Consider the following 24,740-nt stretch of genomic DNA (forward strand, 5'->3'; position numbering starts at 1 on the left):
TGTAATAATTCAGGAAGGTGCTGAGGTAATTTTGTTGAATGTGATCTGAGCATGACGGAGACGTGAAATTAACAACTGCAGGCTGCCACCAGTTTCCCCTGCTCTGCACTAGCACAGGATGGCCGTTAGCTTTGGAGTGATGAGTTTGTGTATTTTGCCTTGGTTTTATTGCTACCTGATTGAGAGAGTGGTATGTACCTTCCCAATAATTTAAACTGACAGAGCTGTGCCGGATTCTGTACCAATCAAACCTCTTTGTCAAGACACCATCCTTCAGGAGAAAGTCTCAAGGACTGAACGTGTTCAGTGGAGCCACCTCCATAGGCACACATCTCCCATAGCTAGTGTGCTTACTAGACCAAGAAAAGAAATCAAGATTCAACCATCCAACTTTACATCTCCCACACCGTTAACCAAAATGGGAAACGGTTGCTGCTCCCTCCCTCCTCCTCCCGCCTTCCCCATTCACACCCCAAAAAAAGATGCAAGCACTGCCTTCCCTCCATCTCCACTGCTCAAAACTTGCCAGGACACTTGGGAAATCTTTAGCACAAATTCCAGACAAGATTATTTATCCTTCAAGAGCCTGCCCAACAGCAAATCTCCTTCCAGTCACTCCTGGACAGTGTGGATAGACACTTACCACCAGCTACTATTTCATAAAGGATCTTCCTACCTTTATTCCCCCGCGACGCCTGCACACACACACGTGCACACACACACATGATCCATGTGCATAAAGCACTCGGAGAAAGGAGTTTCCTTCTTCCCTACCTGCTTTGGTAAGGGTGACACAAAGCATTATTTTGTTAAATAAGCGCCTGGGCTGCTGCATCGCCTCTCCTATATCCTTCCACATCTTAATTTCTTCTCATCCTCCAACTGCAAACTTCACAACACCTCTGCACATTGTGAAGCGCCATGCTGCCCAAAACACACCGTAGGTGGTGATGGTGCAGGGGCCATAAAGTTTTCAGAAGACACGTGTGCCACAGAAGAGAGCTCAAAGATCCTGAAGCATGTGGGGGGCTTGTATGTACGTGCCAGCCTAGTTCGTACTGATATCTGAAAGTAAAACACTGGGAAATGGCTCCTGGGTAAAGCTCTCAAGTGCTGGGTTCAAGACTGAAGGATTCTCCATTAAGAACGGAGAGAACCTGTAAATTATCACGAATTTGCACAAAAGCCTGATGGCTTTGAGAACCACATACAGGTACAAAAAGAAATAAATCTAAGGGTAAAGCCTGATCCAGAGAAAACATATCGTGTTTTGCCACTGGTTGGAAGTCAGGACTCATCCTCAAGGCACAGTTTCAGGCAGCACACATCCAGGAAGGTTTTGAAAGGCAGGTATCAAAGCAGGTTACCGCACTACAGGTCAGCAGAGCAAAACGGAATTTGAACTAAGGTGTCTTTTGCAAAAAGAGAGCATCCAGTTTTCTGCAAACTATATAGTAGCAGGTAAATAAATGCCAGGTTTGATTTCATCCAAATAATTAAAAAAAAAAAAAAAGCGGGAGCTGGCAGGCGTTCAAAGGCCCAGTAGCACGTGTTAGTAAAAGACTCAAACAACAAAGTTTAAGAGCACCCCTTCCTTTTCTTACAAAAAAAGCATAATCTCATTCCTTTTTGGCAGATTAACAAAAAGCGTGTCCATACGATTGGTTCCAAAACCACCAGCTGAAACCCCAGCAAAGCTCTGGCAGGAGCAAACCCAAGCAAGGCATCCTTTGCTGAAGCATCCCTAAACCCAGCATGGATTTTACCTTCTCTGTTGGGATGCACTTAAGAGGAAGAAACTTTCTTTCATGTGACCTGATCACAGCGAGTTCAGGAGAACTTAAATCAATGCCTTTACCCATACACATCAAAAGGTAGGGGGGTGCCTTGCTCTACCCTTACAACTTCAGTTTTAATATGCCAGGGTGGAATACCTGTGCTTTGCTGATGAGGGGTTTTGGCACATGTTGACATCCCATTACCTCCAATATCAAGTTAATAGACAGTAGCAGCCAAGAAGCATTACTTGAAATATTTAAGCAGAAAGGATAAGCCCAAATCACTCCTAAATACACCAGCAGCATAATAAACTTAGAGAAACATAGTAGAAAACCATATGTTTTGTTATTAAGAACTAAATAACAATATAAAAAAGGGAAGAAAAATCTGAAATCCAGCTGCCCTGCAGCAGCAGAGCCGAAGGGGATTTCTGCAGGCACCCAGAAGTGAAATCAGGCTGCATCTAATTTCAATTTCTATCACGACACTTTAGATCAAGAGAGATTGAGAGCAAACAGGAGACAAAAGAATTAATACTCTTTAAATAAAAAAAAAAAACCCACAGAGAAAAAGAAAATTAAATAATGACCAAAACAGCTAAGCAAAGGCTTACTGGAAAATTCAGCAATATTTCCTCTCTTGGTCCCACACCAAGGGGACAGACCTGCAGCAGTCTACAGCAGGAAAATCAGCAAAAGCACTCAGCAGCCCAAAAGACATGAAGTCTCATTACCAGATGCTGCTACCAATTTAATTCCAAGCAGAGAAACTTGTCAAGAAGACAGACATACTGTAAATCTGTAAAGACATTTCTCTTTATATACACATATATGCACACATATGCACACAACTTGCATTTGTTCTCTTGGCTGATGTGCAGAAGAAATTCATAAGCTTAACTTTAAATTTATAGTAAAAAAAAAAATCAAAGGAAATATTACCAAAAAAATTATTTAAGAACCTACATGATAGTGGAATCGAGAGGAGGAAACAGTTGGTCTATAAAAACAAATCATGCTGAACTACCTTCAATGCCTTATTTTCCCCTGTTTGAATTACAAAATTAGTCAATGGAGGTTGCAATACACTCAGGCTTAGTAAAATATTTGATAGTGTCTCAGAAAAAACTTCCTTGAAAAATTAATTCAAACTGGCTTGGATATGAGCATACGACAACATCAATAACAACAGTAAATTTGATTTACGTGGCTCTTCCCTGCTAGTGCCAGCCTGGGTGGCACAAATATGGCAAAGCTTTAAGTCGCAGGGGGGGATTGGTGTTAGGGCTGGGTTTATCAAACATCTTAATTATTTGGAAAGGAAACAAACTCACTGAATTAGCTAAGTGGTTGATATGGGTCTGTTTAGGGGGTTGGTGGGACTGTAGTAAGTTTGAAAGTCATCACTGATATGTTGGCTCAACGACTGAGCAGAGCTGGTGGCTTCTTCCCAGCAATGCCACCTTCTCCCAAGTCAAGCAGCACCGAGGGCACAAAGTCACACAGGCAGCGCACCCCTTAGCCAGCAAACACAGGCAGAAGTAAGAAAACCAAGATGCAAAAAGAAAAACAAGTTTTGGAGATAAGTCGCCAATCTAGTAGGATCTAGCATGTAATGATTTAACTTCAACAAATAAAGAGCGAGTAGTTCTCCAAGACAAACTGCCGTGCCTCTGGGTCCCGTCCCAGAGCACCTTTGATGACCAGCACAGAGCAGCATGTGTCCCTGCATGTCACACGTCCTCCTGACAGCTTTCAGCAGCCAGTTCCCCAGCGTTACACCCCAGTGGAAGGGATGTCTGCCTTGAGTAGCCCCTCACCGGCTACTCAGCCCGGCTGCAGCATCCCACGCTGTGCACACAGGGAGAAGCACAGGAATTTACTGAAAACCCAAACGCAAAGAAGTCAGAGAAATCAATTAAGAAATCGATAAGAATAAATATTGATCCTAGACCGCTGTTACCTCAAAATTACAGTGTTTTCTCTTTTTTTTTCATAATATCAGACATCTCTCCTTCATAAAAAAATATATCAGAGCTTAATAGGTAAGATGATGCTAATTATAACCCCCCTGCCCCATCAATCCGAAAAAGAGAACATTGTAGCTACGCACACTGTGGAAGACAACATGCTTTGTTTATCCACACAGACCATGCACCTGCTGATTGTGGGAAACTCTGGCTCTGTTTTCCTCTTCTCCAAGCAGGACTGAAGCTGGAGCCCAGCAGAAGCACAACAGCCCCTGGGCTGGATCCAGGAGCATCCCTGGGTACCACGAAAGGATGCCGAGGGGCTCCTGAGCAAAAGATGAGCAGACCCAGCCGCAGCTCTTGCAGAGCCCTGCAGCCTGGGAGGAGAAGAGGCAGAAATCAGCCCTTCAGGACGTGGCTCAGCATCCACAATCTGCATCTCTGCATGGCGAGAAACGTGTCTTAGCCCAAGGGCAAGAGAAGTTTTACCTGCTTCCCCGAGTGCTGGCTCCACTTAGTGTAATGATTATTAAGCCCTGTCAGCAGATACAAAACCAACGGATGCAGCTCCACAGGCAAGTGCTTCAAAAGTCGCCGAGACGCCCCTGCTCGCAGGTTTTTTGTTATCCATCTGGAAAATTGCGGATGTCACAAGAGCTTTTAGAGCATCAAGATGAAATCAGCTTGTCAGCAACAAAAGGGCCAGCTCTCCCCTGCCCCGGATCCCAGCAGCTGTCTCAGCTCCACAGGCTTCTGCACGAGTGGCCGGCACTGCATCAGGACAGGACGCTGCCACCAGCCTCGAGGAACCTCGCCAGCACGCTGCCCGCCCCGCAGCTACTGCAGCACCAGCATCTCAGCCCATGCCACATAATTCTTACTCTGAAGGAAAAACCAGGGTGAAAGAAAACAGTGTTTTTCCCATCATGTTAATTCACAGCCTCTTTTCTGACTCTTGACTGCGCTAGGCTGGGATGGGCTTGCTGTCTGCTGGGGAGGATGAAGCATGCCCTGGGACAGAGACTGGGTAGCTTCCGTGGCACCAGCTCCTCCTCTAGGTGGTTCAGGTGGAATGAGAAACAAGCCAAAGAGTTTTTAATCCAAAAATCCAACCAGAGCCATCCATTTTCTCTTCCATAATTGGATGGGTTTTCACTCTCTGTGGTTTTCGAAGATGCTGCACCACTTTGGCTCGAGCAGCATCAAAGGCAGCTGTGGCACAACCACCTTGCCAGAGGCCATGCTTCTCAATGTGGTTCTGATCAAAAATGGATTTTTCCTTTTCTGTGGAGAAAACCCCTCAGTGGTCACAAAGTGAGGTCATTTAGCAAGATCAGAGGGTATCCAGAAGAGCCACAAAGCCCCCATTAACACCAGGGTGCGTAGGATGCCGGCTGCAGCATGAGGGTCCTGATGTGAAGCAGCCCCTTCCAGAAGAGGCCAGTAACTCCTCCAGATGCTGGACCAAGGTGAAGTAAAACAATGAAGAAAAACTTTTCTCCTCTAGGAGGTTCTGGCAGATACAGGGAGCAAGCAGGCTGTGACACACAGAGTTGTGAGCACCAGCTCCATGCTCTTCTCAGCCACAAGAGTAGAGGGAACATCCTGCAACACAGCCTTGAGTGTGGAGCAGATCACATCGGTAACGACTGGGCTGGAGTTGATTGTTCATGGGTACACTGAGCATCATTCCCAGCATGGACGACGTCCACTTGCTGCCCGTCCATGCACCCTGATGGCAGCAGTGCCTCATACACAGAGCCCAACGGGAGACCTGTGGCCAGTTCGCGTGGCCACGGACATTGAGATCTCCTGGGTCCCTTTTTTTAAACACAACCCAGGGTCAGGGTAACAGAGCATCCCATCCTCTACCCTCCTTCATTATCCAGGGCCACGGCACCAACTGAAGACCAGTCTCCAAAACAGAAACTGGATTATAAACCTGCCCCTCAGATACAAAATATGAGAATTCAAATGTGATTTACTCCTGCTGTGCACATAATACTACCAAAGTAGCTGCCTTGTGTACAGGCATTATCTTCTGGTCCATTGATTTTTAATAGCATAGTTGTAGATTGGAATGAGATACCTGAGCATCACATAGGTTTCTGCACTGCTCCCACCTTCATCACCAGACACTAAACACTGGTGCTGAGAGCAGAGTTTCTTGAGGCTGTCCAGGACACAGGCAGGCTCGTTATTGCACCACAAGAAATAGAAGTTGGAGATGGAACAAGGCCATTAGATCATCAGATGCTCCAGTGCTCTCTACAATTTTCTTCCTCAGTGCTTTCACCAGTCGAAGCTGGAACAGCCCAAGCGACAGTCCCTGTCTGTTCCTTTATTCTACTGTTTTCAAATTTCCAGGCACTCCTTCAAATATGTTCAGCACAAGTTCAAAACCAAGCAGCACAATTCTTTTCCTTTTCTACATTTGCTGTCACAGCTCCCAAACAGTTCTCTCATCATTCTTGCTGTTTAAATTGCAGTTACCCGTCCCTTGACCCCCTCCTGCCCCAGGGTTTAAGGACAAAGTGTGAGCTCTCAGCATCCCTGGCTAAACACCACATAAACAAGTGACAATCCTATGGCAAGTCACAGGGAGGAAGAGGTGATGAACTCCCCAGGCACATCCTCCCAGAGGACCATTTATCACCACGAACAGTAGCAAAATCTTTTTCAAAGAATAATTGGACAACCGCAGTACAGACAAACTACAATTAAAATATTAAAGCCATTTGCTTCTTCCCACACTGCCCTGCACCTTATTAAAGCCACATCAAAGCTGACATTTAGTTGTCTGTTGTTGGCCACCTGCAGAGAAGCACAAGAGAGTGCACAGGATGCAGAGCTTGTGGAGATGATCTCTCTTCATCGGATTAGTTATATTGGTTAAAAAAAAAAAAAAAACCACAAAACAGCCTGTCCTACTGCTGTATGAAGTACCTGTTCTGGAGATAAAGAGAATTATTCTGGCTCTGTGCTGCCAATCCAGGATTTTTCACTAAAGTAAAGCCACATGAAAACACCGTGGGGGAGACTGCCCAACCAACCGAGCCTGGGCGATTTCACAGCTGTGGAAGAGAGGTGTGCAAGTGGCTGGATGAAGAATTGGGGCAACTCAGGTTGCATCCTGAACAGCAAGTGGATGAAGGACATCTTCCCAGACCCTGCAGCTGTCATTCATTCCCACCCTCTCCCTCCTCAAGGTTGTGCCCACCACATATGCAAAGGCACAAGCCAGCACAGTGTCACACACAACAGGATCCCCAGCGCTGTCACTGGTTAATGCTTTGCTGGTGAAAAGCCAATGTGCCGAGCCTGGAATAGGGACAGCTTCAAAACAATTATTCAAAAAAAATTTCGACATCTTTCACCTTTCCACCACCTCGGCTGGGAGTTCACATCATGCTGGATCACAGGTGAGATGAGGGTCACCCGCGCAGCTTTTGACACTGCAAGGTGAGAACTGCTTGTGAAAGTCAGCAGCGAGACACCTGCTAAGGCAGAACTGCCCCAGACACACGCTGGCCGTGCCGAGGGGCTCTGTCAGGGCGAGTGCTACACCCGGGCTCTGGTGACCAGAGCAAATGTGTGCACCCATGAGTGAAGGAGGTCACGCACTGTGAGGAAGAGCTTGTAGAAACATGATATGAAGGAGGCCTGGGGCTTCTCAGGTCACCTGAAAACTACTGATCTGACTTTTTTATTTTAACTGCTTTTAGTAGTTGCCTAAAATAGACACTTTGGTTTTGTAAAAGCAACTGAAACAGGTAACGGCTGGTCAGCACAATTTACATTTCCTTTATAAATCACCTGTTAATACTTCTGGGAATGGGAAAAGGTTTTATTTCTACATCTAAATAAATCCTGATGCTTCTACTAACCATTTCTGCCACAGAGTCATTTGCTGCATCTCTCCAGCCCCCCTGGATGCATCTCTCCAGCCAAGGCAGCAACAAGCAAGACACCACCCCATCTTCCAAAGCCTTCACTGAGCTACCACGACTTGGGACTGAAGGACAAGGGGTGTGAGTATTAACTGCTGGCATGAGAGCAGATCTGTCCTTGCACAGAGGAGGGGCAGCAGAAGGTGCCTTGTCAGAGCACCCCAGGTGGGATCTCTCCAACGTTTGCCCAGCAGCCCAGGGCTGCATAGCACATTTCCCTTGCTGCCACCACTTACGGGCTGCGTGGCTTAGTGGAGGGCGAGGCACTTATCAGTTCAAAGAGCTTTATGCTTTATCACCTGAAGGCACTAAACAAATAAATACACAGCACAGCTTGCACTTGAGCAGAGTATAAACAGGCTTTCAGAGAAAGAAGCCCCAGTGAAACCACACGCCCTTTCAATCCACTTCCCAGGCAAACAAAACCAAGTAATAATCAAGTGCAAGAAGTACATCAAGGGGCTTTTCAAACAAACAGAAGGATACCAACAAGGAAAAGCCCCAACCTCCAGCAGCCCCACGCTGTCGCTCTGGGGTCACACAGCCCCCGACACGTTTCTGGGGGCTCAGCACATGACACACCAGTGCTCAAAGAAAGCAATCGGTTCCCCTTTCCAGTTCATTAGCATGGCTCATCATACAGCCCTGAGCCACCGTGGTTAGCCGTGGGTTTTAATGTATGGCTGTTAATGTATGGCTGTTTCTCTCCCGTAGCCATGCCAAGCTGGCTGACATTACTTTGCACACTTTCTTTCTGCTCCCGCTATATGGCAGGCTCCCAGGAGGCTGAAATGAAAGGAGCCTGATCACACGTTTCTCCCGAGCAACTAACCCTTAAGGTGCAGGCTCTCCAAGCTGCAGAGTGTTTATTCATTCCCATACAGCTGCAAACAAATAATCAGGGAAAAACAACTAGTGCATGATTACAGCCAGACTTGGCCAAGGCAATGTGGGTCAGAATTAAGCCTCATCTGAAAGGTAGCTCACCACTCTTGTATATTATCTTTTTTCCTCTTTAAAGCTGCAGCGATAATTGCACGATGGAGGAGGAAAGAAAAAAAAAAAAAGAAACAAAAAAGCAAATCAACAAAAGCAAAAAGCCAGGCACCCAAGATATCTTTGCAGGAGCTGGTCCTCTTGAATCAGAACCCTGGAATTGTTCTGCAATCGACTCAGCAGACAGTTACCATCTGTTTATGGAAAAAAATGTTAATAACCCCCAATCATAATCAAATAGGCAACCACTTTACTTTAAGTACCTATTAACTAATGTTAAATTACAATGGAACAGCTCTGCAAGTACTTCTGACATCCACATGCACATCAGCGGTGCCAGCACTTTGATCAGGGCTATTAGAACGAATACCAAATGAACTGATAGCGACACGATTCCTCAAACATTACCAAAAGCGTGGGCTGTATTTATTTACTGTTCTTTCATTTCTCCCCCACCTCCTTGTTGTTTCTGCCTATTCAGAAAGAAAATACGATATGCATGTGTACAGACGTACGCACCATCCACCCCAGCAGACCCCGCGAAAGCCTGGTCCCCTGTGTTTTGCTTTTTCTGCCCAAGGCTGAGCTTCCATATGGATTTCCTGATGTCCAGGAAGGCTCAAGGCATTTCCATCAGTGGGGCATCACCCAAGCTGTCACCCTCTACTTAGCCCCCTTATTTCCATCATGCCTGTTAAAGGCATCTTTAAGCGCTTCCCCCTCTCCTCTGGGTGGAACTGGCCGGCAGATCCAAAAGCTGCAGCAGAGGAAGGGAAAAACCAGGCAGACAGAGCTGGACACACACGCTTGCACGCGTGCCGTGAGGCAGTGTGATCACATGCCTTATTTCTTTAGGAAATCACATTAAAAAGCAATCGACCCTTTGCCAAGAGTAACCAAGTCTGAACCATTAGCTGGCACTGCCGCTCATTTGGAGAATGCGAGTAGTTTTTAATCTCAGAGCCTGGAAATTAGTTCATCTGAACAAAACAAGTGCACCTGTCTGGATTTTCTCTAGCATCTTTCTCCCCATCCCTCTGCAAACTCAATTTTTTTTAAGTTGTGCTGCAGCAGGAACACATCACACAAACATGCACAAGCACACTTTCTTTATCCCTAGGCACTTGCAAATGAAACAGAAAATCAGCAAAAGGAGAATATATTCCAGTCCATCAGCCTAAGCATTTACACGGCCTCCATCACTGTGCCATCCAAATGTTTTGTTAGTCCCAGGGCTTTTTTATGCTGTTATTATTGTTTTATAAAATTTCATTTTTGTTAGTCCCGGGACTTGCATGTGGCTTTTTTATTATATTATGAAATTTCATTTCCTGTCATCTGCTGGGATTAAAATTTGATGGGAAGACACAGGCTTACGAGGCTTGTGGTGACAAGCCTGACCCCAGAAGGTGAGGTGTAAAACCCTCCACCTCCGGCAGGTTGTCAGGGAGTCATAGAATCACAGAATGGTTTGGGTTGGAAGGGACCTTAAAAATAGTCTAGTTCCAACCCCCCTGCCATGTGCAGGGAGGACACTGAGTCCAGAGATGGAGGAAGCGACAACTGAGAATGGGATGCCAGGCTCCTTACTCCCATGCGGTCTATCCCACCCATAAAACCCACTCCCTTGGGACACAGCAGTAAACCAAAGGGCCCTGACTCCCAATTTCTTGCTGTGCAACATCCTATTCTTCCCACATTAACACAAGGCTTCAAAAAGCATCTCAGCTTCCCCTCTGGATCCACCACCCTGCAGCAAACAGTTGCAGCCCATGTCTGCAACTTCAACGTCTCTCCATTTTTGCATTCACTTCTCCTGGCGGTTTCCTCTCCGCTGCCTCCGTGTTGCCCATGTAATGCCACGTTTCACAAAAAGCCGCTTTGTTTGCCATTTTTCTACCGCCTCCGCCAAGCCAGCTCTGTTGATCCCCCCAGCTGCTTCAGCCCACCCCAAACCCCCCCTCTGGCTACAGGAGCCAAAGTCGACAGGCGGCCAAGAAAGGGGATCTGACCCCCGTCGCCCCCCGTTAATGAATGTCTTCTCCGGAGGGAGCAGGGAAAGGCGAGGGGATGGCAGGGAGCCAGCCCCGGCGAGCTCAGCTGAGGGACGCCGCGGAGCCGGGAGCACAGCGTGTCAGGGTCCCCTTCACAAGGAGCTTTTTGTTGATGCCTCTGCTCCAGCCCGCGGACGGCGTGCCTGGCAGCGCAGGCTTTTCCACCACCCAGCTCTTGGCTGGATCAGTAGCCGGGTCATAATCAGAGCAGCGGCTCCGCCAGGATGCTCATGCAATGCTCCAAGGGTGTGCTACCAGCCAGGAGAGGACAAATGTGGCCACATCATCCTCTTGTAGTCCTCCTCCAGCCATGTACCCTCAGATGAGATGACTTTCTTTTCAGCCAAGGCAGCTGGGATGTTGGACACTTTACAGACCATTAGTCCACTTCTAAGACTGGTGGGCAACCCAGCAGCAGGCTGGCCCAGGGGGACCTTCCAGCCCAACATGACATCCAGCCTGGTCAGTCCAAGTCTACCTCTGTCTCTCTGTAGGAGATAAACCATCTGCTTAATGGTAGGAAACAGAAGGAAAAAGATGTGCTCAAAGAGACTCACGAGGTGCTTTGGGTAACGTGTCCAACATGAGCACATAATGTTCTGCGTCCATGACAAAAACAACAGGAAAAACCTGCTCCTACAAGCCTGCCAAGCTGGGATCTCAACAAGTGGCAACTTATCAGCTGGCGACAAACAGCTCCTGATTCAGGGAATGATGCAATTTCCCAAAAAGTCTCAGGGTTTGGATTTTTTTCTTAGTAAATGATAACACGCTGGGTGCCATACAGGATGGCTCCTGCACACAAATTCACTGATAATGAGGGACCCCGAGGAAAGTGAGATTTGGAGGTGCTGCCAGCTGCACTCTCCCATACGGAGTTGTCAGAATAAGGAAGAGCAGCTCTGGACCACTCAATAAAGTGATCTGATGGACAAAGGCATCACCCCATGAACAGTAAGCCTCCAAGGAGAAGGAAAGGAACAGCAGCCTATTAGAGGAGTGAAAGAGGAGACACAGGAGAAAGAGGCACCAAGCACAAGCTCCAAGGTATCCTCACCAGATTGGGACCATCTGCAACAGCTCAGCTGTGTCCCTAAAGCAACAAAAGGGGAGAGCAAGGCTCTGGACTCATGGACCTGCAATACAGCAAGGAAAGAGAGTTTAGACACTGCATTTTGGACAGCATGCAGGGGACTGTGACATTTCTTGGGGTGAGAAATGAATCAACTACAGCTGCTAGATGCTATGGCCAGGGTGCCACCAAGCATGCCAGCCACCGCAGGTGAATGGAGGAGTTGCCTTTGTGTTATGGATGAAAATGGTGGGGTTTGGTAGCAAGCCTGATGCAAAGAAGGGAGATGTAGGCTAAAGACGCAAAGGTGGCATGGCAGTTGACAGTGGCACTATGGCTAATGAAAAAAGTGTAGGCAGAAGAGATGCTGGGGAAAAGCAGAAGGCCCAGAGAAGGTAAGGACATGTGGTAGAGAGACTGTCCACAGGGCAGGAGGATCTGCAGCCTCCAATGGGGAGCAGAGCATAGGCAGTATGAGTAGGCTGCCCACGGTGCTGCCTATGACACTTGTGACTCATTAAAGAGCTATCTCCCTGGTTTTAAAGATGTACCTAATTTCTGTCAACTCCATTTTTCCAAGGAATGTCATCAGTAAAACTTTTAGAAACTATGGGGCTGTGGTTTCATATCACAGTTGGAAGAAACAGCATGATGAGGAAGAAAGCAGGATTTTCTGGCTAAATATTCTTGCCTTCCAAAAAATGCACACACAAGGGCCCATCACAGCATCCCTCTGGTTTCTGGGAATGCAGAATATCCATTAACACACTTATCCAAACACCTCTGAACACGTACACACATCTGCTCACCATGACTGGTTACTCACAGAAGGTTCATTACTCCTTGATTCTTCTAGTAGGGTCAGAAGTTAGTTTTCCTTTTTATATTTATATCTCTAAGCCCCATCAGTGGCAACTGCCCAAGCACTTCCAAAGCGTTCTGACACATCCCTCCAGAAGGCACGTAACATCATCCCAGTTTTACAGATGGGGAAATTAAAGCAGAGACAGAGGTTAAGACAGCTAATTGCCTACGGACACTAAGTGAGTCAGTAGAAGAGCTGGGAATTGATCCCAGGAACCGTTGTCTTCCATTCCTCTACTCCACCCACCAGTCAGTACACTCTACCAGATGGTTCTTATCATCGGACATATGGACTAAATATTGCTAAGCTGGTGTAGAAGATTTGCTATTTAATTAAATGTCCTGTCTTCCATCTTCATAGGCTACATAGGGGAAACTCTGTCCAGAATCCCATCTGGACTCACTCAGGAAATGTCTCTGTAAAGCAAACGAAAACCTAGGCAAGCACAAGCAATGTTCCCAAACCTATCAACCTGCCCTGCAATGCAGACCCCAGCAAGGCCAGGAGATAGGCTGCGACTCAGGAGCCCATGTTTGTCAAAGTCTGTCTCTAAACAGTGCATGCATGAGCCACCAATTAGACTGGGAACTACTTTGTCATGTGAAGGCTCTTCCTCCAGCCCTCACTGGGCACCACCAATGCTGGCCAGCTGGAGATATAAGCAGAGTCACAAAAAGCATATGGCAGAGTCATCTACTTTCTTCTGGCATTAGCTCTATCACATCACAGCACTGGTGTTCATAGAACATAGACCAGTTCTGCCCGACAAACATCTAACGCCTTCTCTCTTCCCAATCACTACCAAGGACATTTGAAATAGCTCACAGAGTGGTTATTCATGACGCAGAGGAGGAAACCTTTCACCAGGGAGGCAGCAGAAAGACCTTCCACATCACCGAAAGACAGGGCAACGATTGCTTCCCAGCACAGACCTTACAAACTTACAGCAGCATCTCGGTCCCCATTCCTGGACAGGGACAGAACAGGTGCATCTGCCTTTCCAACAGAACCCAAACCAGCTTCACATCCTTCCATTCGCCCTTCACACCCTGCATGCTGCACTCAGTGCGATGCAAGAGGAAACCCATGCATCGTCAGGTCCGCAAAAAAGATTTCATCCAAGAACATGCTCTCCTGAGCACAACTCCATCAATGCATAGCTGGAGAGAGCAGGCTCAAAGCTCTTCTGGGCAATCTGTAGATGCAGTTATGCACTGATAAGGAAAACACATGCATCCTTCTGCCCAGCAAAAACACATACAAGTGAGAACCACCAGCTTGTACATCTCCATTACTCTCCCAACAAACAGAAGAGGGCTGGACAACATTCTCTTTAGAAGGCTTTGCACCAACACTGACAACATAGGAATAAAACCACACCACCTTTCCACGTGTGCTATAAGAGCCGGGCAATCCTGGAAGGTGCCTCCTGCTAGAGGAAAGCGACTGCACGTACCTTTCATCCCAAACTTGGACCGCCGGCCATACTTGTTGATCATAATAAAGAGGACGACCAAGAGGACACAAGCAAAAGCTGCCAGCCCAACCGCTATGGAAACCTGAAAGAAAAAAGCCTTAGAGTCAAGACAGAGGAATTCAGGAGTCTGGATTGGAAATACAGCACCTCCTTGCCCAGTTAACCTTTCTGTAGGCTCACACTGTAGCCTCATGGGTATCAGCTGTGGACGAAAATACCAGCAAAAGCAAAGGGCTCTGGCACAGCTTGGAAGCACCACAGGCTGTTAGCAGGACCGGGAAGTTTGGTATCTCCCTACCAGTTCTCCCCAGCCCCTCACTCCACATATGTGCAGGGAAGGAGGACCTCTCCTCCAGCATCTGGGCTCTCCCTTCACTGCACTGCATCATGAGCCTCTACTTGTGTAGTACACCACCACTGTGCTATGAGGTCACAACGCTAAAGCTATGCTAACCAGAGCTGGGAACACACAGGAGCAGCAGGAAATTCTTTAGAAAGAGCAACTCTTACTTGTGTACAACACCACCACTGTGCTATGAGGTCACAACACTAAAAGCTATGCTAACCAGAGCTGGGAACACACAGGAGCAGCAGGAAATTCTTTAGAAAGAGCAACTCTTTCCATCAGGACAAAGAATGAGGGAAAATAACACACCATAAATATAAAACAGATGAAATTAAGTAGAAATCGTTTTTTTCCCAAAACGCATTTGGTTTTGCTAAAGTGTCTAATGGTTGCCATTTTATGGTAATTGTTAGCAATAAATAATTGTACTACAACAGTGTTCAAAGTCCTTCACCAGAACTGTGATTCCATTGTGCCAGTGTACAAGCAGAGGAAAGAAAACTTCCTTGCCCTAAAGGGCTTATAATCCCAGACTCATTTTAATATTTATGAATATTTATTCCTTCAAGTCTTTGCTCAAGATACTTTTACTGCATTTGTGTAAACAACAATTTCTTCAGCATTTGTCCAATTGTTCTCCTGTATTGGGTCTTGTGATGCATTTAGACTTCGATTCCTTTTACAAAACTGTATTCTGCTATAATAGAAAATACATCTTTTAACCAAGAAAAAGTAATTTCATTTTGCAACCCTTTTCCCTGCCCTTGATATATTAGGTATATTTTAATTTTTTTATTTTACCACACTCTATTTTCATCCCTCAGCTTGTTTTCTGTGCTTTACATTTAATAATCAGTACGCATTATTACTCCAGTCTCACTGTTCGACACTTTCACTTCAGCTATAGAAGATTTCCAGTTGAATGAGAACCAAAACCAAGGTGGATTGTGTTTTGTTCATTCTGTTAACACCTGGTGGGTTTCAAGATCTTAAAACTTTCACAGAATTAGAGCAATTGTGTAACATACTAATTTTTTTCCCTAATACTTATATTTTTTTCTTTTTCTACCTGGATTCTGCAGAAGAAAGACAATGAGATCTGATAAGCCATAAGCTTTCTTCCCTTTTTCATTTTCGGCATGCCCTGCAGAGCAGGAGAGAGGGCAAACTGGCATCAACCAAACTGAACCAAGCTAAATCTGAGTCCCTCAAAGGGCTAAAACTTAACAGCTCAGTAACAGTATGAAACATACAATTGCCTGTTTGTTTGTTCTCTGGGTCCTCCTTTTTTAGAGTGAGAACTTCTGACCCTGCCAGCAGCAACTTCGCAGGATGCCTTATTTTCAAACAGCTCCCTGGTTCCACACTGCAGACCCAAGAGGATCAGATGGTTCATGTTGGTATTTCACTTGCCTGACACAAGCCACAAAATCCTTCTGATTGTTGTCTTGAGTCATGAAGGGAGATATTTTCCTTTCAAACGTCTCAAAACAGCACAGGAATGCAAATACTGAGTCATCAACAACAAGAAATGCATGCAAAATGGTTCTGTAAAGAAGAGGACAGGACTCACCCCAAAAGTGTCCTCCTCCGGTTTGTGGGTCACAGTGATCGGTGGGGTGGGACTCACTTCATAGTCACCAACTGAAACCAAAACACCAAAGACAGAAGATTCAACGTGGCTCCAGTGGGACTCCCAAGGCACATCCCCAAAGGCAGTGCCTGACCTCACAAGGTCCAGTTTTCCAGAACAGAGGCTGCAACATTCTATTTCAGAAGGCACCAAAATCAACCATCAGAGTGTTCCCTGGGCACATCAGCAGAGAAAACAGAGACCAGGAGAACGCTGATGTCACTCCAACCTTACATATGAGAAACACGTGGCTGTCTGCTGTCCTAGGGTGGGTGGCCTACACTGCTGAGCCATCTCCTAGAGTTTTCATAAATCTACTGGTCTAAGTAGGGTCAAAACATGAGATCGACTCCAGCAGAACTTGATCTGAAGAAACAGTCACTTGGATGGTTTTTGGAGGGGAAAAAAGAATCTGCTGAGGAAACACTACAGAAGTTGAGTCCTGCTTCTCACCCCAGTCCACACTAGAGAGCATGTTGTTAAATGGGTCACAACACACAACTGCTTTGGGGATGGCCAGCTTGCATCTAGTTAAGACCCCTTCCCCTACACCACAAAAACTTGGTTAGAGTTTCTGTCCTGTTTATCTCCAGTCCTGCCACTTAAGACCTCAAAGACTGTCATTTCCAATACAGAACCTTCTTCAGGATCTCGCTAGGGGAAATGAGCATCTCCTGGGCCCTAGAGATTGCCCAGCTGACCCAAAGCTCCTCAGCCATCGTGCTTGTGCATGAGGAAGCCAGGGCTTTGTGCAACCTCTGCCAACTTGCTGTTGCTTCCTGATTTCTCCTCCAGGAGCATGTAAGTCACATGGGGAGGTGGACGAATCACAAAAACAGAACACCCACAGTACATAAAGGGCAAGGAGACACTTACTTGAGACAAAGTTGTCCGTACTCTCTGTGGAAAGGACAAAGAGAGAAGCAACACGGTTAGCAACATAGCAAAGGGAGAGCAGTCTCACTCCCAACCCACCTGAGACACACTGCACCACCCCAGGGAGCCCAGGAAACCAAAGCATTTCATATTTTGACCTGTATGGACAACTGTAACTGGAAACACGTGCCAGCAGGATATGCTGAGGTCAGGATGGAGAGCACAGGGGTAACTGCAGGGCTGACACAGGAGGGGAAGGATGCTACTGCCAAAACAGAGAACAATCAGCAGCACCCTGTACCGAGACTTTTGAATGGTCATTAAACAACTCTGCTTTCAGCAGGGGAGCAAAGCTCAGTCAGATAGAGGTGGAGGGGAGAGAAACAGATTTTGCCCAGGGAGAAAGTCCTACGGGGACAAGGAAGGACAGCCCACCTTGGGGCAGGGGGTTGGAGATTGGAGACCTCTTGCCTTCCTCTGAGCCTACTGAGCCACTCATGAAAGCTAACAGGATCTGAACTGGATCTGGAGGCTGTAGCTTGTCCTAGAGCTGCCTCTTGCCCAAGACAGCTGCTCCAGTCCCTGCTGTCAGCCCCTTGACTGCTCCAGTCTATTCAGTAAAGCTCCGGCAGCTCCAAAGGCAGACTCAGCCCCGGACAATGAGGTCTAAAGCTCTCGGTGACACTCAGTTTACATAGCATGAGAACAATGTCAGCTTTCTATTCACTCGCCCGTGTAAGAAATCAAGCCCAATGTTAACTGGAGTTTACACAGCTTTGCTGGCAGCGGGCTCCTGGAAGGACACGGAAACATTCATGCTGAAGTACGGGCAAGGTTTGGAAGGCAAGCATAAAACCACCCCCAGGTGACAAACACAGCTTTCCAAACCAGGGGAAAAAAACCTGAAAAAATATTTTTCTTTCAAGTCAAGCAGAAGAGTAACTCTCCTTGACTTTTTTTCTGGCAAGAGGGAAAAAAAAAAATGAGGAAGACATATTTCATTAGGAGAGTTTTTTCCTATTAAAGCAGACGGAGTCTCGTCATAAAACTCTTGCTGCTTCTACATTTTCCCCTTTTCATTTTTCTCTTGCTAGACTAAGCTAATTCAACAGAAACTCACAAAAGGTTTTTCCCACTAAACCCTATTTTTTGAAGCACAAAACATAGCCAAGAAATTTCAGCCAGCTTGAGTTCTGTGAGAAGCTCCCAAAGAACTGAACACTCACCAAGGGGGAGGTAGATACATCAACCTTGGTGGATTCAGTAAGGAGATAGCATCCTACAGTAGAGATGCCAATGACAACATGCAATGAGATTTTTATCAGGAGATGACACAAATCTATTCTGTGAGCCACTGCCCTGGCTCCTACAGCCACAACACTGCAGAGAAGTAGGATACAGCATGGGGCATATCTCCCAGCTCCCATCCAGCTTCTAACAGCACCTTCAGCACCTTCTCCTCTCAACCTGGGAAGCACAGTCTGGCACAGTACCAACAAGAGATTGCAGACCTGGGGTTTCTAAAAACACGTGGTCACAGGTCCTTTTCTATGCTGATAGGAAGTTTTCTGGGCATTACACTTTTATTAAGACTAATCTCATCTGGGGTAGTGACACCAAAACCCTTGCACACGTGAATAGCTATAGGCAACAAGCTTCTTGAATGAACCACACCGGGGAACCTTCAATTTGTGGTATTTTCTGGAGGAATCTACTTTCAAGTGGGAAATTATAAATGTCAGCTGCATTGAGTGTTAATGTCAGCTGTGGCAGTGGACGGAGCAACAAACTTCAAAGAAAGTAAATTAGATCCTGCATTGGGCTGACAGGGGCTGCCAGGGTGAAGAATGGCTTGGGACTTTGGATCAAAAGAAATAAAAGAAATGGGTCAGTTCCGGATGAGAGATGGTTCAGGGTCTGTAAGTACTCCACACCAACAACACAAGCAAGGCGTGGGTGAAAACACACTCACAAGGGCAATATTTTACATGTATTTCACACAACTCCATTCTCCCAGAGCCTCCGACACAAGAGGTTCTTCAAACATCAATGTGCCTTCCCACATCACAGCATGGGTCAGATCCACTTCCAAAATCAGCTCTCCAGAACAGCAGATTTGCCCCCATTTCTGGAGGTCCAGCACCTACTTGAGAGCTGTTCTCATTTCACAGATGGGGAAACTGAGTCACAAAGGTGGGACCTGACAGAGCTGAAACTGCAAACCTGTGCCTCTCCTCACCCACCTACATTTGATAAGCTGCTCTTCTGGCCTGACAGCAGGAAACAAAAATAGGTCAGATGGACAAACAGGGCATCATCCTTGAAGCCAGAACACAATTTTTCTACTCGCATCCATATCAGCTCATTTGTTCAATTGTCAGATCTTCAAGGCAGAGATCTGGGCTTGCATTTACGATACTTGACCTGTAGGAAAACTCTGTGTACATATATGGTGTGATATAAATAATAAATGAGAGTACCATTGGTATTTTTCTATATTTAGCAAATGCCCTATTTTGCTGGATTTTCTTGGGCTGCAGGGGCCAATTTAGAGCTGACACTTTCTCATGGCATCATTCCTGAAGGCAGCAGCATGCACAGATCTTAACTCCATGATGCCCAGTACAGTGTTACAACGACAAAGAGCAGACACAGACCCTCCACGCTCCTACAGAGCAGCCAGGTCACCACAGAAGTCTCTACTGCACTCCCCAGAGCTGGATCTTCATGTCCTCAGATGTCTTTTTTTGCAGTTAAGCCCCGAATCACTAGGGAGTACAGCAGGGAATTCCAAACAATCAGTTAAGAGATCCCAGCAAACTGATGCAAAGCGACTAATTGAGCTGTCGTATCTTTTGTAGATCTGTCATCCTGGAATTGCACATGTCGCATTTAGAAAGAAAACAATTCTGACACTGTTGCATCCAGCTATAATCATTTCACAAATGCAAGCTACAAGAAAAAAAAAAAAAAAAGGGAAGAGCTGCATCACTTTAAAGGGCTTTCCTTTCTTTATAACTAGCAATCACATAGAAGAATAATTTCTCTCAAAAAGCTGGGCAACCTCTTTGGGGCACCCCAGAGAATATCCAAGACAACTGACCAAACTTGCATCCTATTCCCACTGAAATCCCTAAAGATCTTTTAAAAAAAACCAACAACCAAACAAAAAAACCCCACACTGCTGCAGAATATATTACACAACAAAAATATCTAAACCATTACCATCTCTCTTTGCATTAAAGAGTCGTTATGACACCAAAGCACACTTGAGTAGGAGAATCATACTGGTTAGAAGAGGCCTCCAGAGGTCACCTCTTCCAACCCACTGCTCTAAAGCCAACTTGGGTTGTCAAGGGCTTGTCTAGGTGCAAGGATTACAGGGGAGACAATAGTAAAACCTTTAGATTACAAGCAGCCCTAATGAGATAAACTCAATATCCTACCTGGAAAGGGCTTTTCAAGGAAGTGTCCTTTGATGGTTTGATTGGCTGAGCCCAGCTGGTTAGTGGCCACAATCGTGTAGTTGCCATTGTTGTAGTGAGTGGGTTTGTTGAAGAGCAGGCAACCCTCAGACACTTCCCCTTGTTGGTAAAACTCCATGTGGATGATCTCCGTCTCCCGGAGGACCTGGCCATTGTGCAGCCAGTGAAGGGTGGGAGCTGGGTTCCCATGCACTGCAAATGCAATGCAGTGCTCCAGGTGTAGCACCGGCTCCTCCAGGGTTAGGATGCGAGGGGGATCTACCAGAGAGAAACACAACAGGCTCACAGCACACCTCCACCCATGTCATGTCTCTGTGTACCATGGAATTTCAGACTACTGAAAACACAACCTCCAAAATCCTTTGTTCTTTCTACTCTCCCCATGGATGTCTGCAAAGAAGCAGCGCTAAGTCCGAGGAACCATTCCACGCTCCCCAGGAGGAGGATCTGAACCACAGCCAGTTCTCTTGGCCTTGTGAACAAGGGGTACAAATTAACGGCAGGTATGGTCCTTTCACCAGCCCTGAAACAATTAAGCTTGGAGTTGCCCAGTCTACACACTTACTGCTGTTCTCCTCAAGGGATCCCGGGGAGGCCGCCTGTCCCCATTAAAGGGGACACCGTGTGTTATGTTGCAGGCGTGCAAGGTGCCCCTTGGGGGCTCTCCAGTCGCACTGAGAAATTCTGAATTGCAGAGTTGTGGAAGCAAACATCCCTCAGCGACTGCCTGTCCTTTGGGGTTTTGACTGCCTGAATGTCCCAAAGGAGTCCTCACCCGCCTAGCACCCTCCAGGGGTGTTTTAATTAAAGGGAGTAGAGTGGGAGAGGGAAAAGCAGAGACTCCACCTTGCAATTTATTGCATATGCGTTGTCTTCCCTCGGGACACCCCGTTTACAACACCTACACGTAAGGACAAAAACCCCCAGGCTGGCAAGGTCTGAACAAGAAGAAGAGTTTTGTGCAACGATAAAGGACACAAAAAGTTATAGGTCTTCCCTAAAACTCTCCTTTTCCTAGTACCATCCAGCTGCAAAGACAATCTGTGGGGCATCCACAAGGAGCAAATACAATGTGCCAACTTTGAACCATCTTTTGGAAAAAAAGCCAGTGAATTTTTCAGGCAGTGAAGGTGGTAGAAAAAAAAAAAAAAAAAAAAAGGTGCAAAGCCGGTGGGGGTTGGGAAAAATTAAGGTGCAGAGCCGGTTGGAGCTGAGCAAAATTCTCCCACCAGCACCCAGCTACCCTGAACCACAAAGCCACGTCCCAGCCACCTCGTTTCACTCACAAGCCCAGATCTGCATAGGGCTTGTTCATATCTTCCTGGGAATGAGGATTCAAAAGAGGCAGCCACCTACACATGCACCAACCCAGATCTTTTCAGCGTGAAACTACAGCCTGAGTGATGGGTCTGGGCAACAAGAGCAGGGGTAGCAGAAACTGTCAGCAGCTCAGAGGATTACACAGGTGAAAACAGGCATTGGCATGGTGCTGCTTAAGGTGTGGTGGAAAAGATGCTAAAAACACCTGCCTGGTGACCAGCCACCTCTGAGCCAATGTGAACTTTAATCACTTCCATTCTTCAGTCCATCAATAGTACTTATTGGAAGGAAGATGTAAGTAGCAAAGCATCTGCTCTTCTCTTTCCAATCCTCCCGACACCCTGTCTTTACAGTGGCTCCTGCACTGCACTGGACATGCAACATGTGTGGGTTCACCAAGACCAGCCAGAATCCCGCATGAATCTCTGCTTTGCCTGGCAGGACTGTGGATAGGGGAGAGATTTTCAAACTGCAGAGTAAGGACAAATATTACAGACACAGCAACATATAGTAAATCTCAGCTGTTTAAGAGCGCAAAGCTGTGTAAACTTCCTCTTAAGGTCAGGTTTGTGTTAAGTTATATTAGAAAGCACAGAGAAAGTCTAGCTACCTGCAGCTAAAAATGAACAGTTAAAATCTGACACATCCATGTTTACATGGCATTTACTGTTTAACTTTGTAGGAACAGATCTGGGAAGAAGCACTAGCACCCCTGAATTCAGAGTCAAGATTTACACCGGCTTTAGCAAGGGTGATATTTAACCACTCACATGGCATCAGAGTGAGCAACTCTGTGTTTGTAGAGAGAGTTTTCTAAGGCTTTTCCTTACTCTACTGGATCTTCCAAGAGATGGGTGGAGAGATGTCCATCGCTAGTGTGGCACTGCTGCTCCTCCCCTGTTCTAGTGCTCATTTCTGCATTAATGGGAGCAGTGGGAAAAAATACTGACACTTAAGAGAGCTGCGCAAGGATCCAACTCCTCCTTACTGTGCTCAGCTCCAAATCCCCATCCACAAAACGAGGATGTCACAGGTAGCAAATGGCCATGCATTCACAAGTTCCCAGGGCAGCCCTCCAGCCTCCATACCATCAAGGTCTCTCTGCTGCTACTTACAGTAAACGGTGAGCAGCACACTGGCATTGCTCATCCCCACCACGTTCTCAGCAATGCAGGTCAGCATCCTCACTGGTGACATTCACCAAGGTCAAATTGATGGCATGAACATTGGTCCAGTTGAGGTTGGTCTAAAAATCGCAGAGAGAAAACCAGACAGAAACCAGTTAGCTTCTCTCCTCCCCACTCCTGCCCCTAGAAGCTGAGGATTCTAGTTTCCACGTGAGATGCGAGAAGGTCTCCAATATCCAAGGACAAGCAGGATTTGGGTGAGAGGAAGTGTTTCCTATAAGAGTATCTAGTGGGAGGGGGAGAGCTGCAGCACTGTAGCACTGATAAAGATGGCTTGGCTCTAGAAAAGCTTGCTTAGCTGCCTGTTTCAGCTACAGCTATTGCAGACACCACTGTAAACAGGTAGTTTCATTAGAGCAGACACGAGTTAATTCAATTAGGGAGCACTGAGATATGAAGCTATCTCATCTTTACTTTCCAGCCACACAGAGGGAAGGTTTTGTTGCCTTCAGGTAGTTCCCACATTTTCATGTGGATACAGTATGGCCTCAATATTCCTTTGGATACAGCCCTCTCGCATTTCTGATAGCAGTCTCCACCATCTACCTGACCCTCTGCCCTGCATGCACAGACCTGGGGAACCCACAGCAGCAGCCTTGCCCTTGCCCCACCAGGCAGAGGCAGCACAGAGGTCCCACAGCCCCTACCTGGTGCGTGTTGATGGAGTGGAGATCAGCCACCGTCCAGTCGACGTCGGGCAGTGGCGAGCCCGAGCCGTTGCAAGTGATGACGGCGTTCTCCCCTTCCCGCACCGTCAGGTTCACGTGGCTCACACTGATCTCAGGGAGGTCTAGAAGAGACAGACACAAAGGTGCTCTGGTGTGGAGCAGCGTTTGCTAAAGCCAGCTACAGGGTGCACACGTGTGGACCCAGCTCCTGCCAAGCTGTTTCCCAAAATCAGCCTCCAGCACCCTGGGATAAGTAGCAGGAGGCAATGGAATGGCTTTGTCCTACTGAGGGAAGGATGAGGCATGGGATTGAGGGAAAGTATGGACACTGGAGATGTGCCAGCTGAACGGACCCTGCCATCATGCTCAAATCCGTGTGTAGTTCTGGCTGCCCTTCCTTTCACAAAAAAACCCCTTCCCCATCTCTTCTACTCCCACAGAAGCTGCTCTTGAGGGCAGTGACCTGGGATGGGAGAGCTGCACGTGCTGGGAGAGGATCCAAAGTGTTCCCACCTCCAGGGACAAGGCACAGAGCGCCCAGCACACCAGGCGAGGAGAGTGTCCCTCTAATTTATAACAATCAAGAGAAGATGACCAAGGATGTGTCCTTACATTAACTGCAGCTCTCCTAATAAAAGGTGCCCTTGCTCTTCCTCAGTGGTGGCAGAGAGATTCACTGATTTATGGTGGCCCTGAATTACACTCCTTCCTGACTTACTGCCACAGGCACCAAATATCCTTGCAACATGAAACAATATAGTCCTGGTTGCAAGAAGAAGGGCAAACAGCCTTCTTGCACGACAAAGGCTTTCTAGGCTCATCGACAAGTCAAACTGGGTGGGCAGGGCAGGGGGGAACTGCCCAGTGGTCACCTCCCATTGAGGGCAGCAGCGTCCATCACGCTGACCCAAAGACATGGATGGGGATACATATCCTTTCGTTGCCATCAGGGAGTGACATCAGGAGGGAAGCAACTTTGCACTGCTTTGGGGGGATGCCAAAAGAAAGGAGGCAGTGGTCAAGGCCTGGCAAAGTTGCATACGTGGCCCTGCTGGGACAGCAG

The 24,740-nt window shown here is 46.9% G+C and overlaps 1 protein-coding gene across 1 annotated transcript in view; it reads right to left on the bottom strand.

Moving 5' to 3' along the window:
• LOC104469189 (NT-3 growth factor receptor-like) overlaps nt 1–24,740 on the bottom strand; it is a gene marked incomplete at its 5' end in the record, with an annotated part of 158,261 nt that overhangs the window by 125,117 nt on the left and 8,404 nt on the right. The window contains 7 exon segments of the mRNA XM_010083610.1: nt 14,142–14,244; nt 16,082–16,152; nt 17,018–17,041; nt 20,464–20,760; nt 22,938–23,002; nt 23,004–23,068; nt 23,657–23,799. Of these exon segments, the coding sequence (XP_010081912.1) occupies nt 14,142–14,244; nt 16,082–16,152; nt 17,018–17,041; nt 20,464–20,760; nt 22,938–23,002; nt 23,004–23,068; nt 23,657–23,799 (768 nt within the window).

The sequence above is a fragment of the Pterocles gutturalis genome, unplaced genomic scaffold (assembly GCF_000699245.1).
Source record: "Pterocles gutturalis isolate BGI_N339 unplaced genomic scaffold, ASM69924v1 scaffold660, whole genome shotgun sequence".
Taxonomy (NCBI): domain Eukaryota; kingdom Metazoa; phylum Chordata; class Aves; order Pterocliformes; family Pteroclidae; genus Pterocles; species Pterocles gutturalis.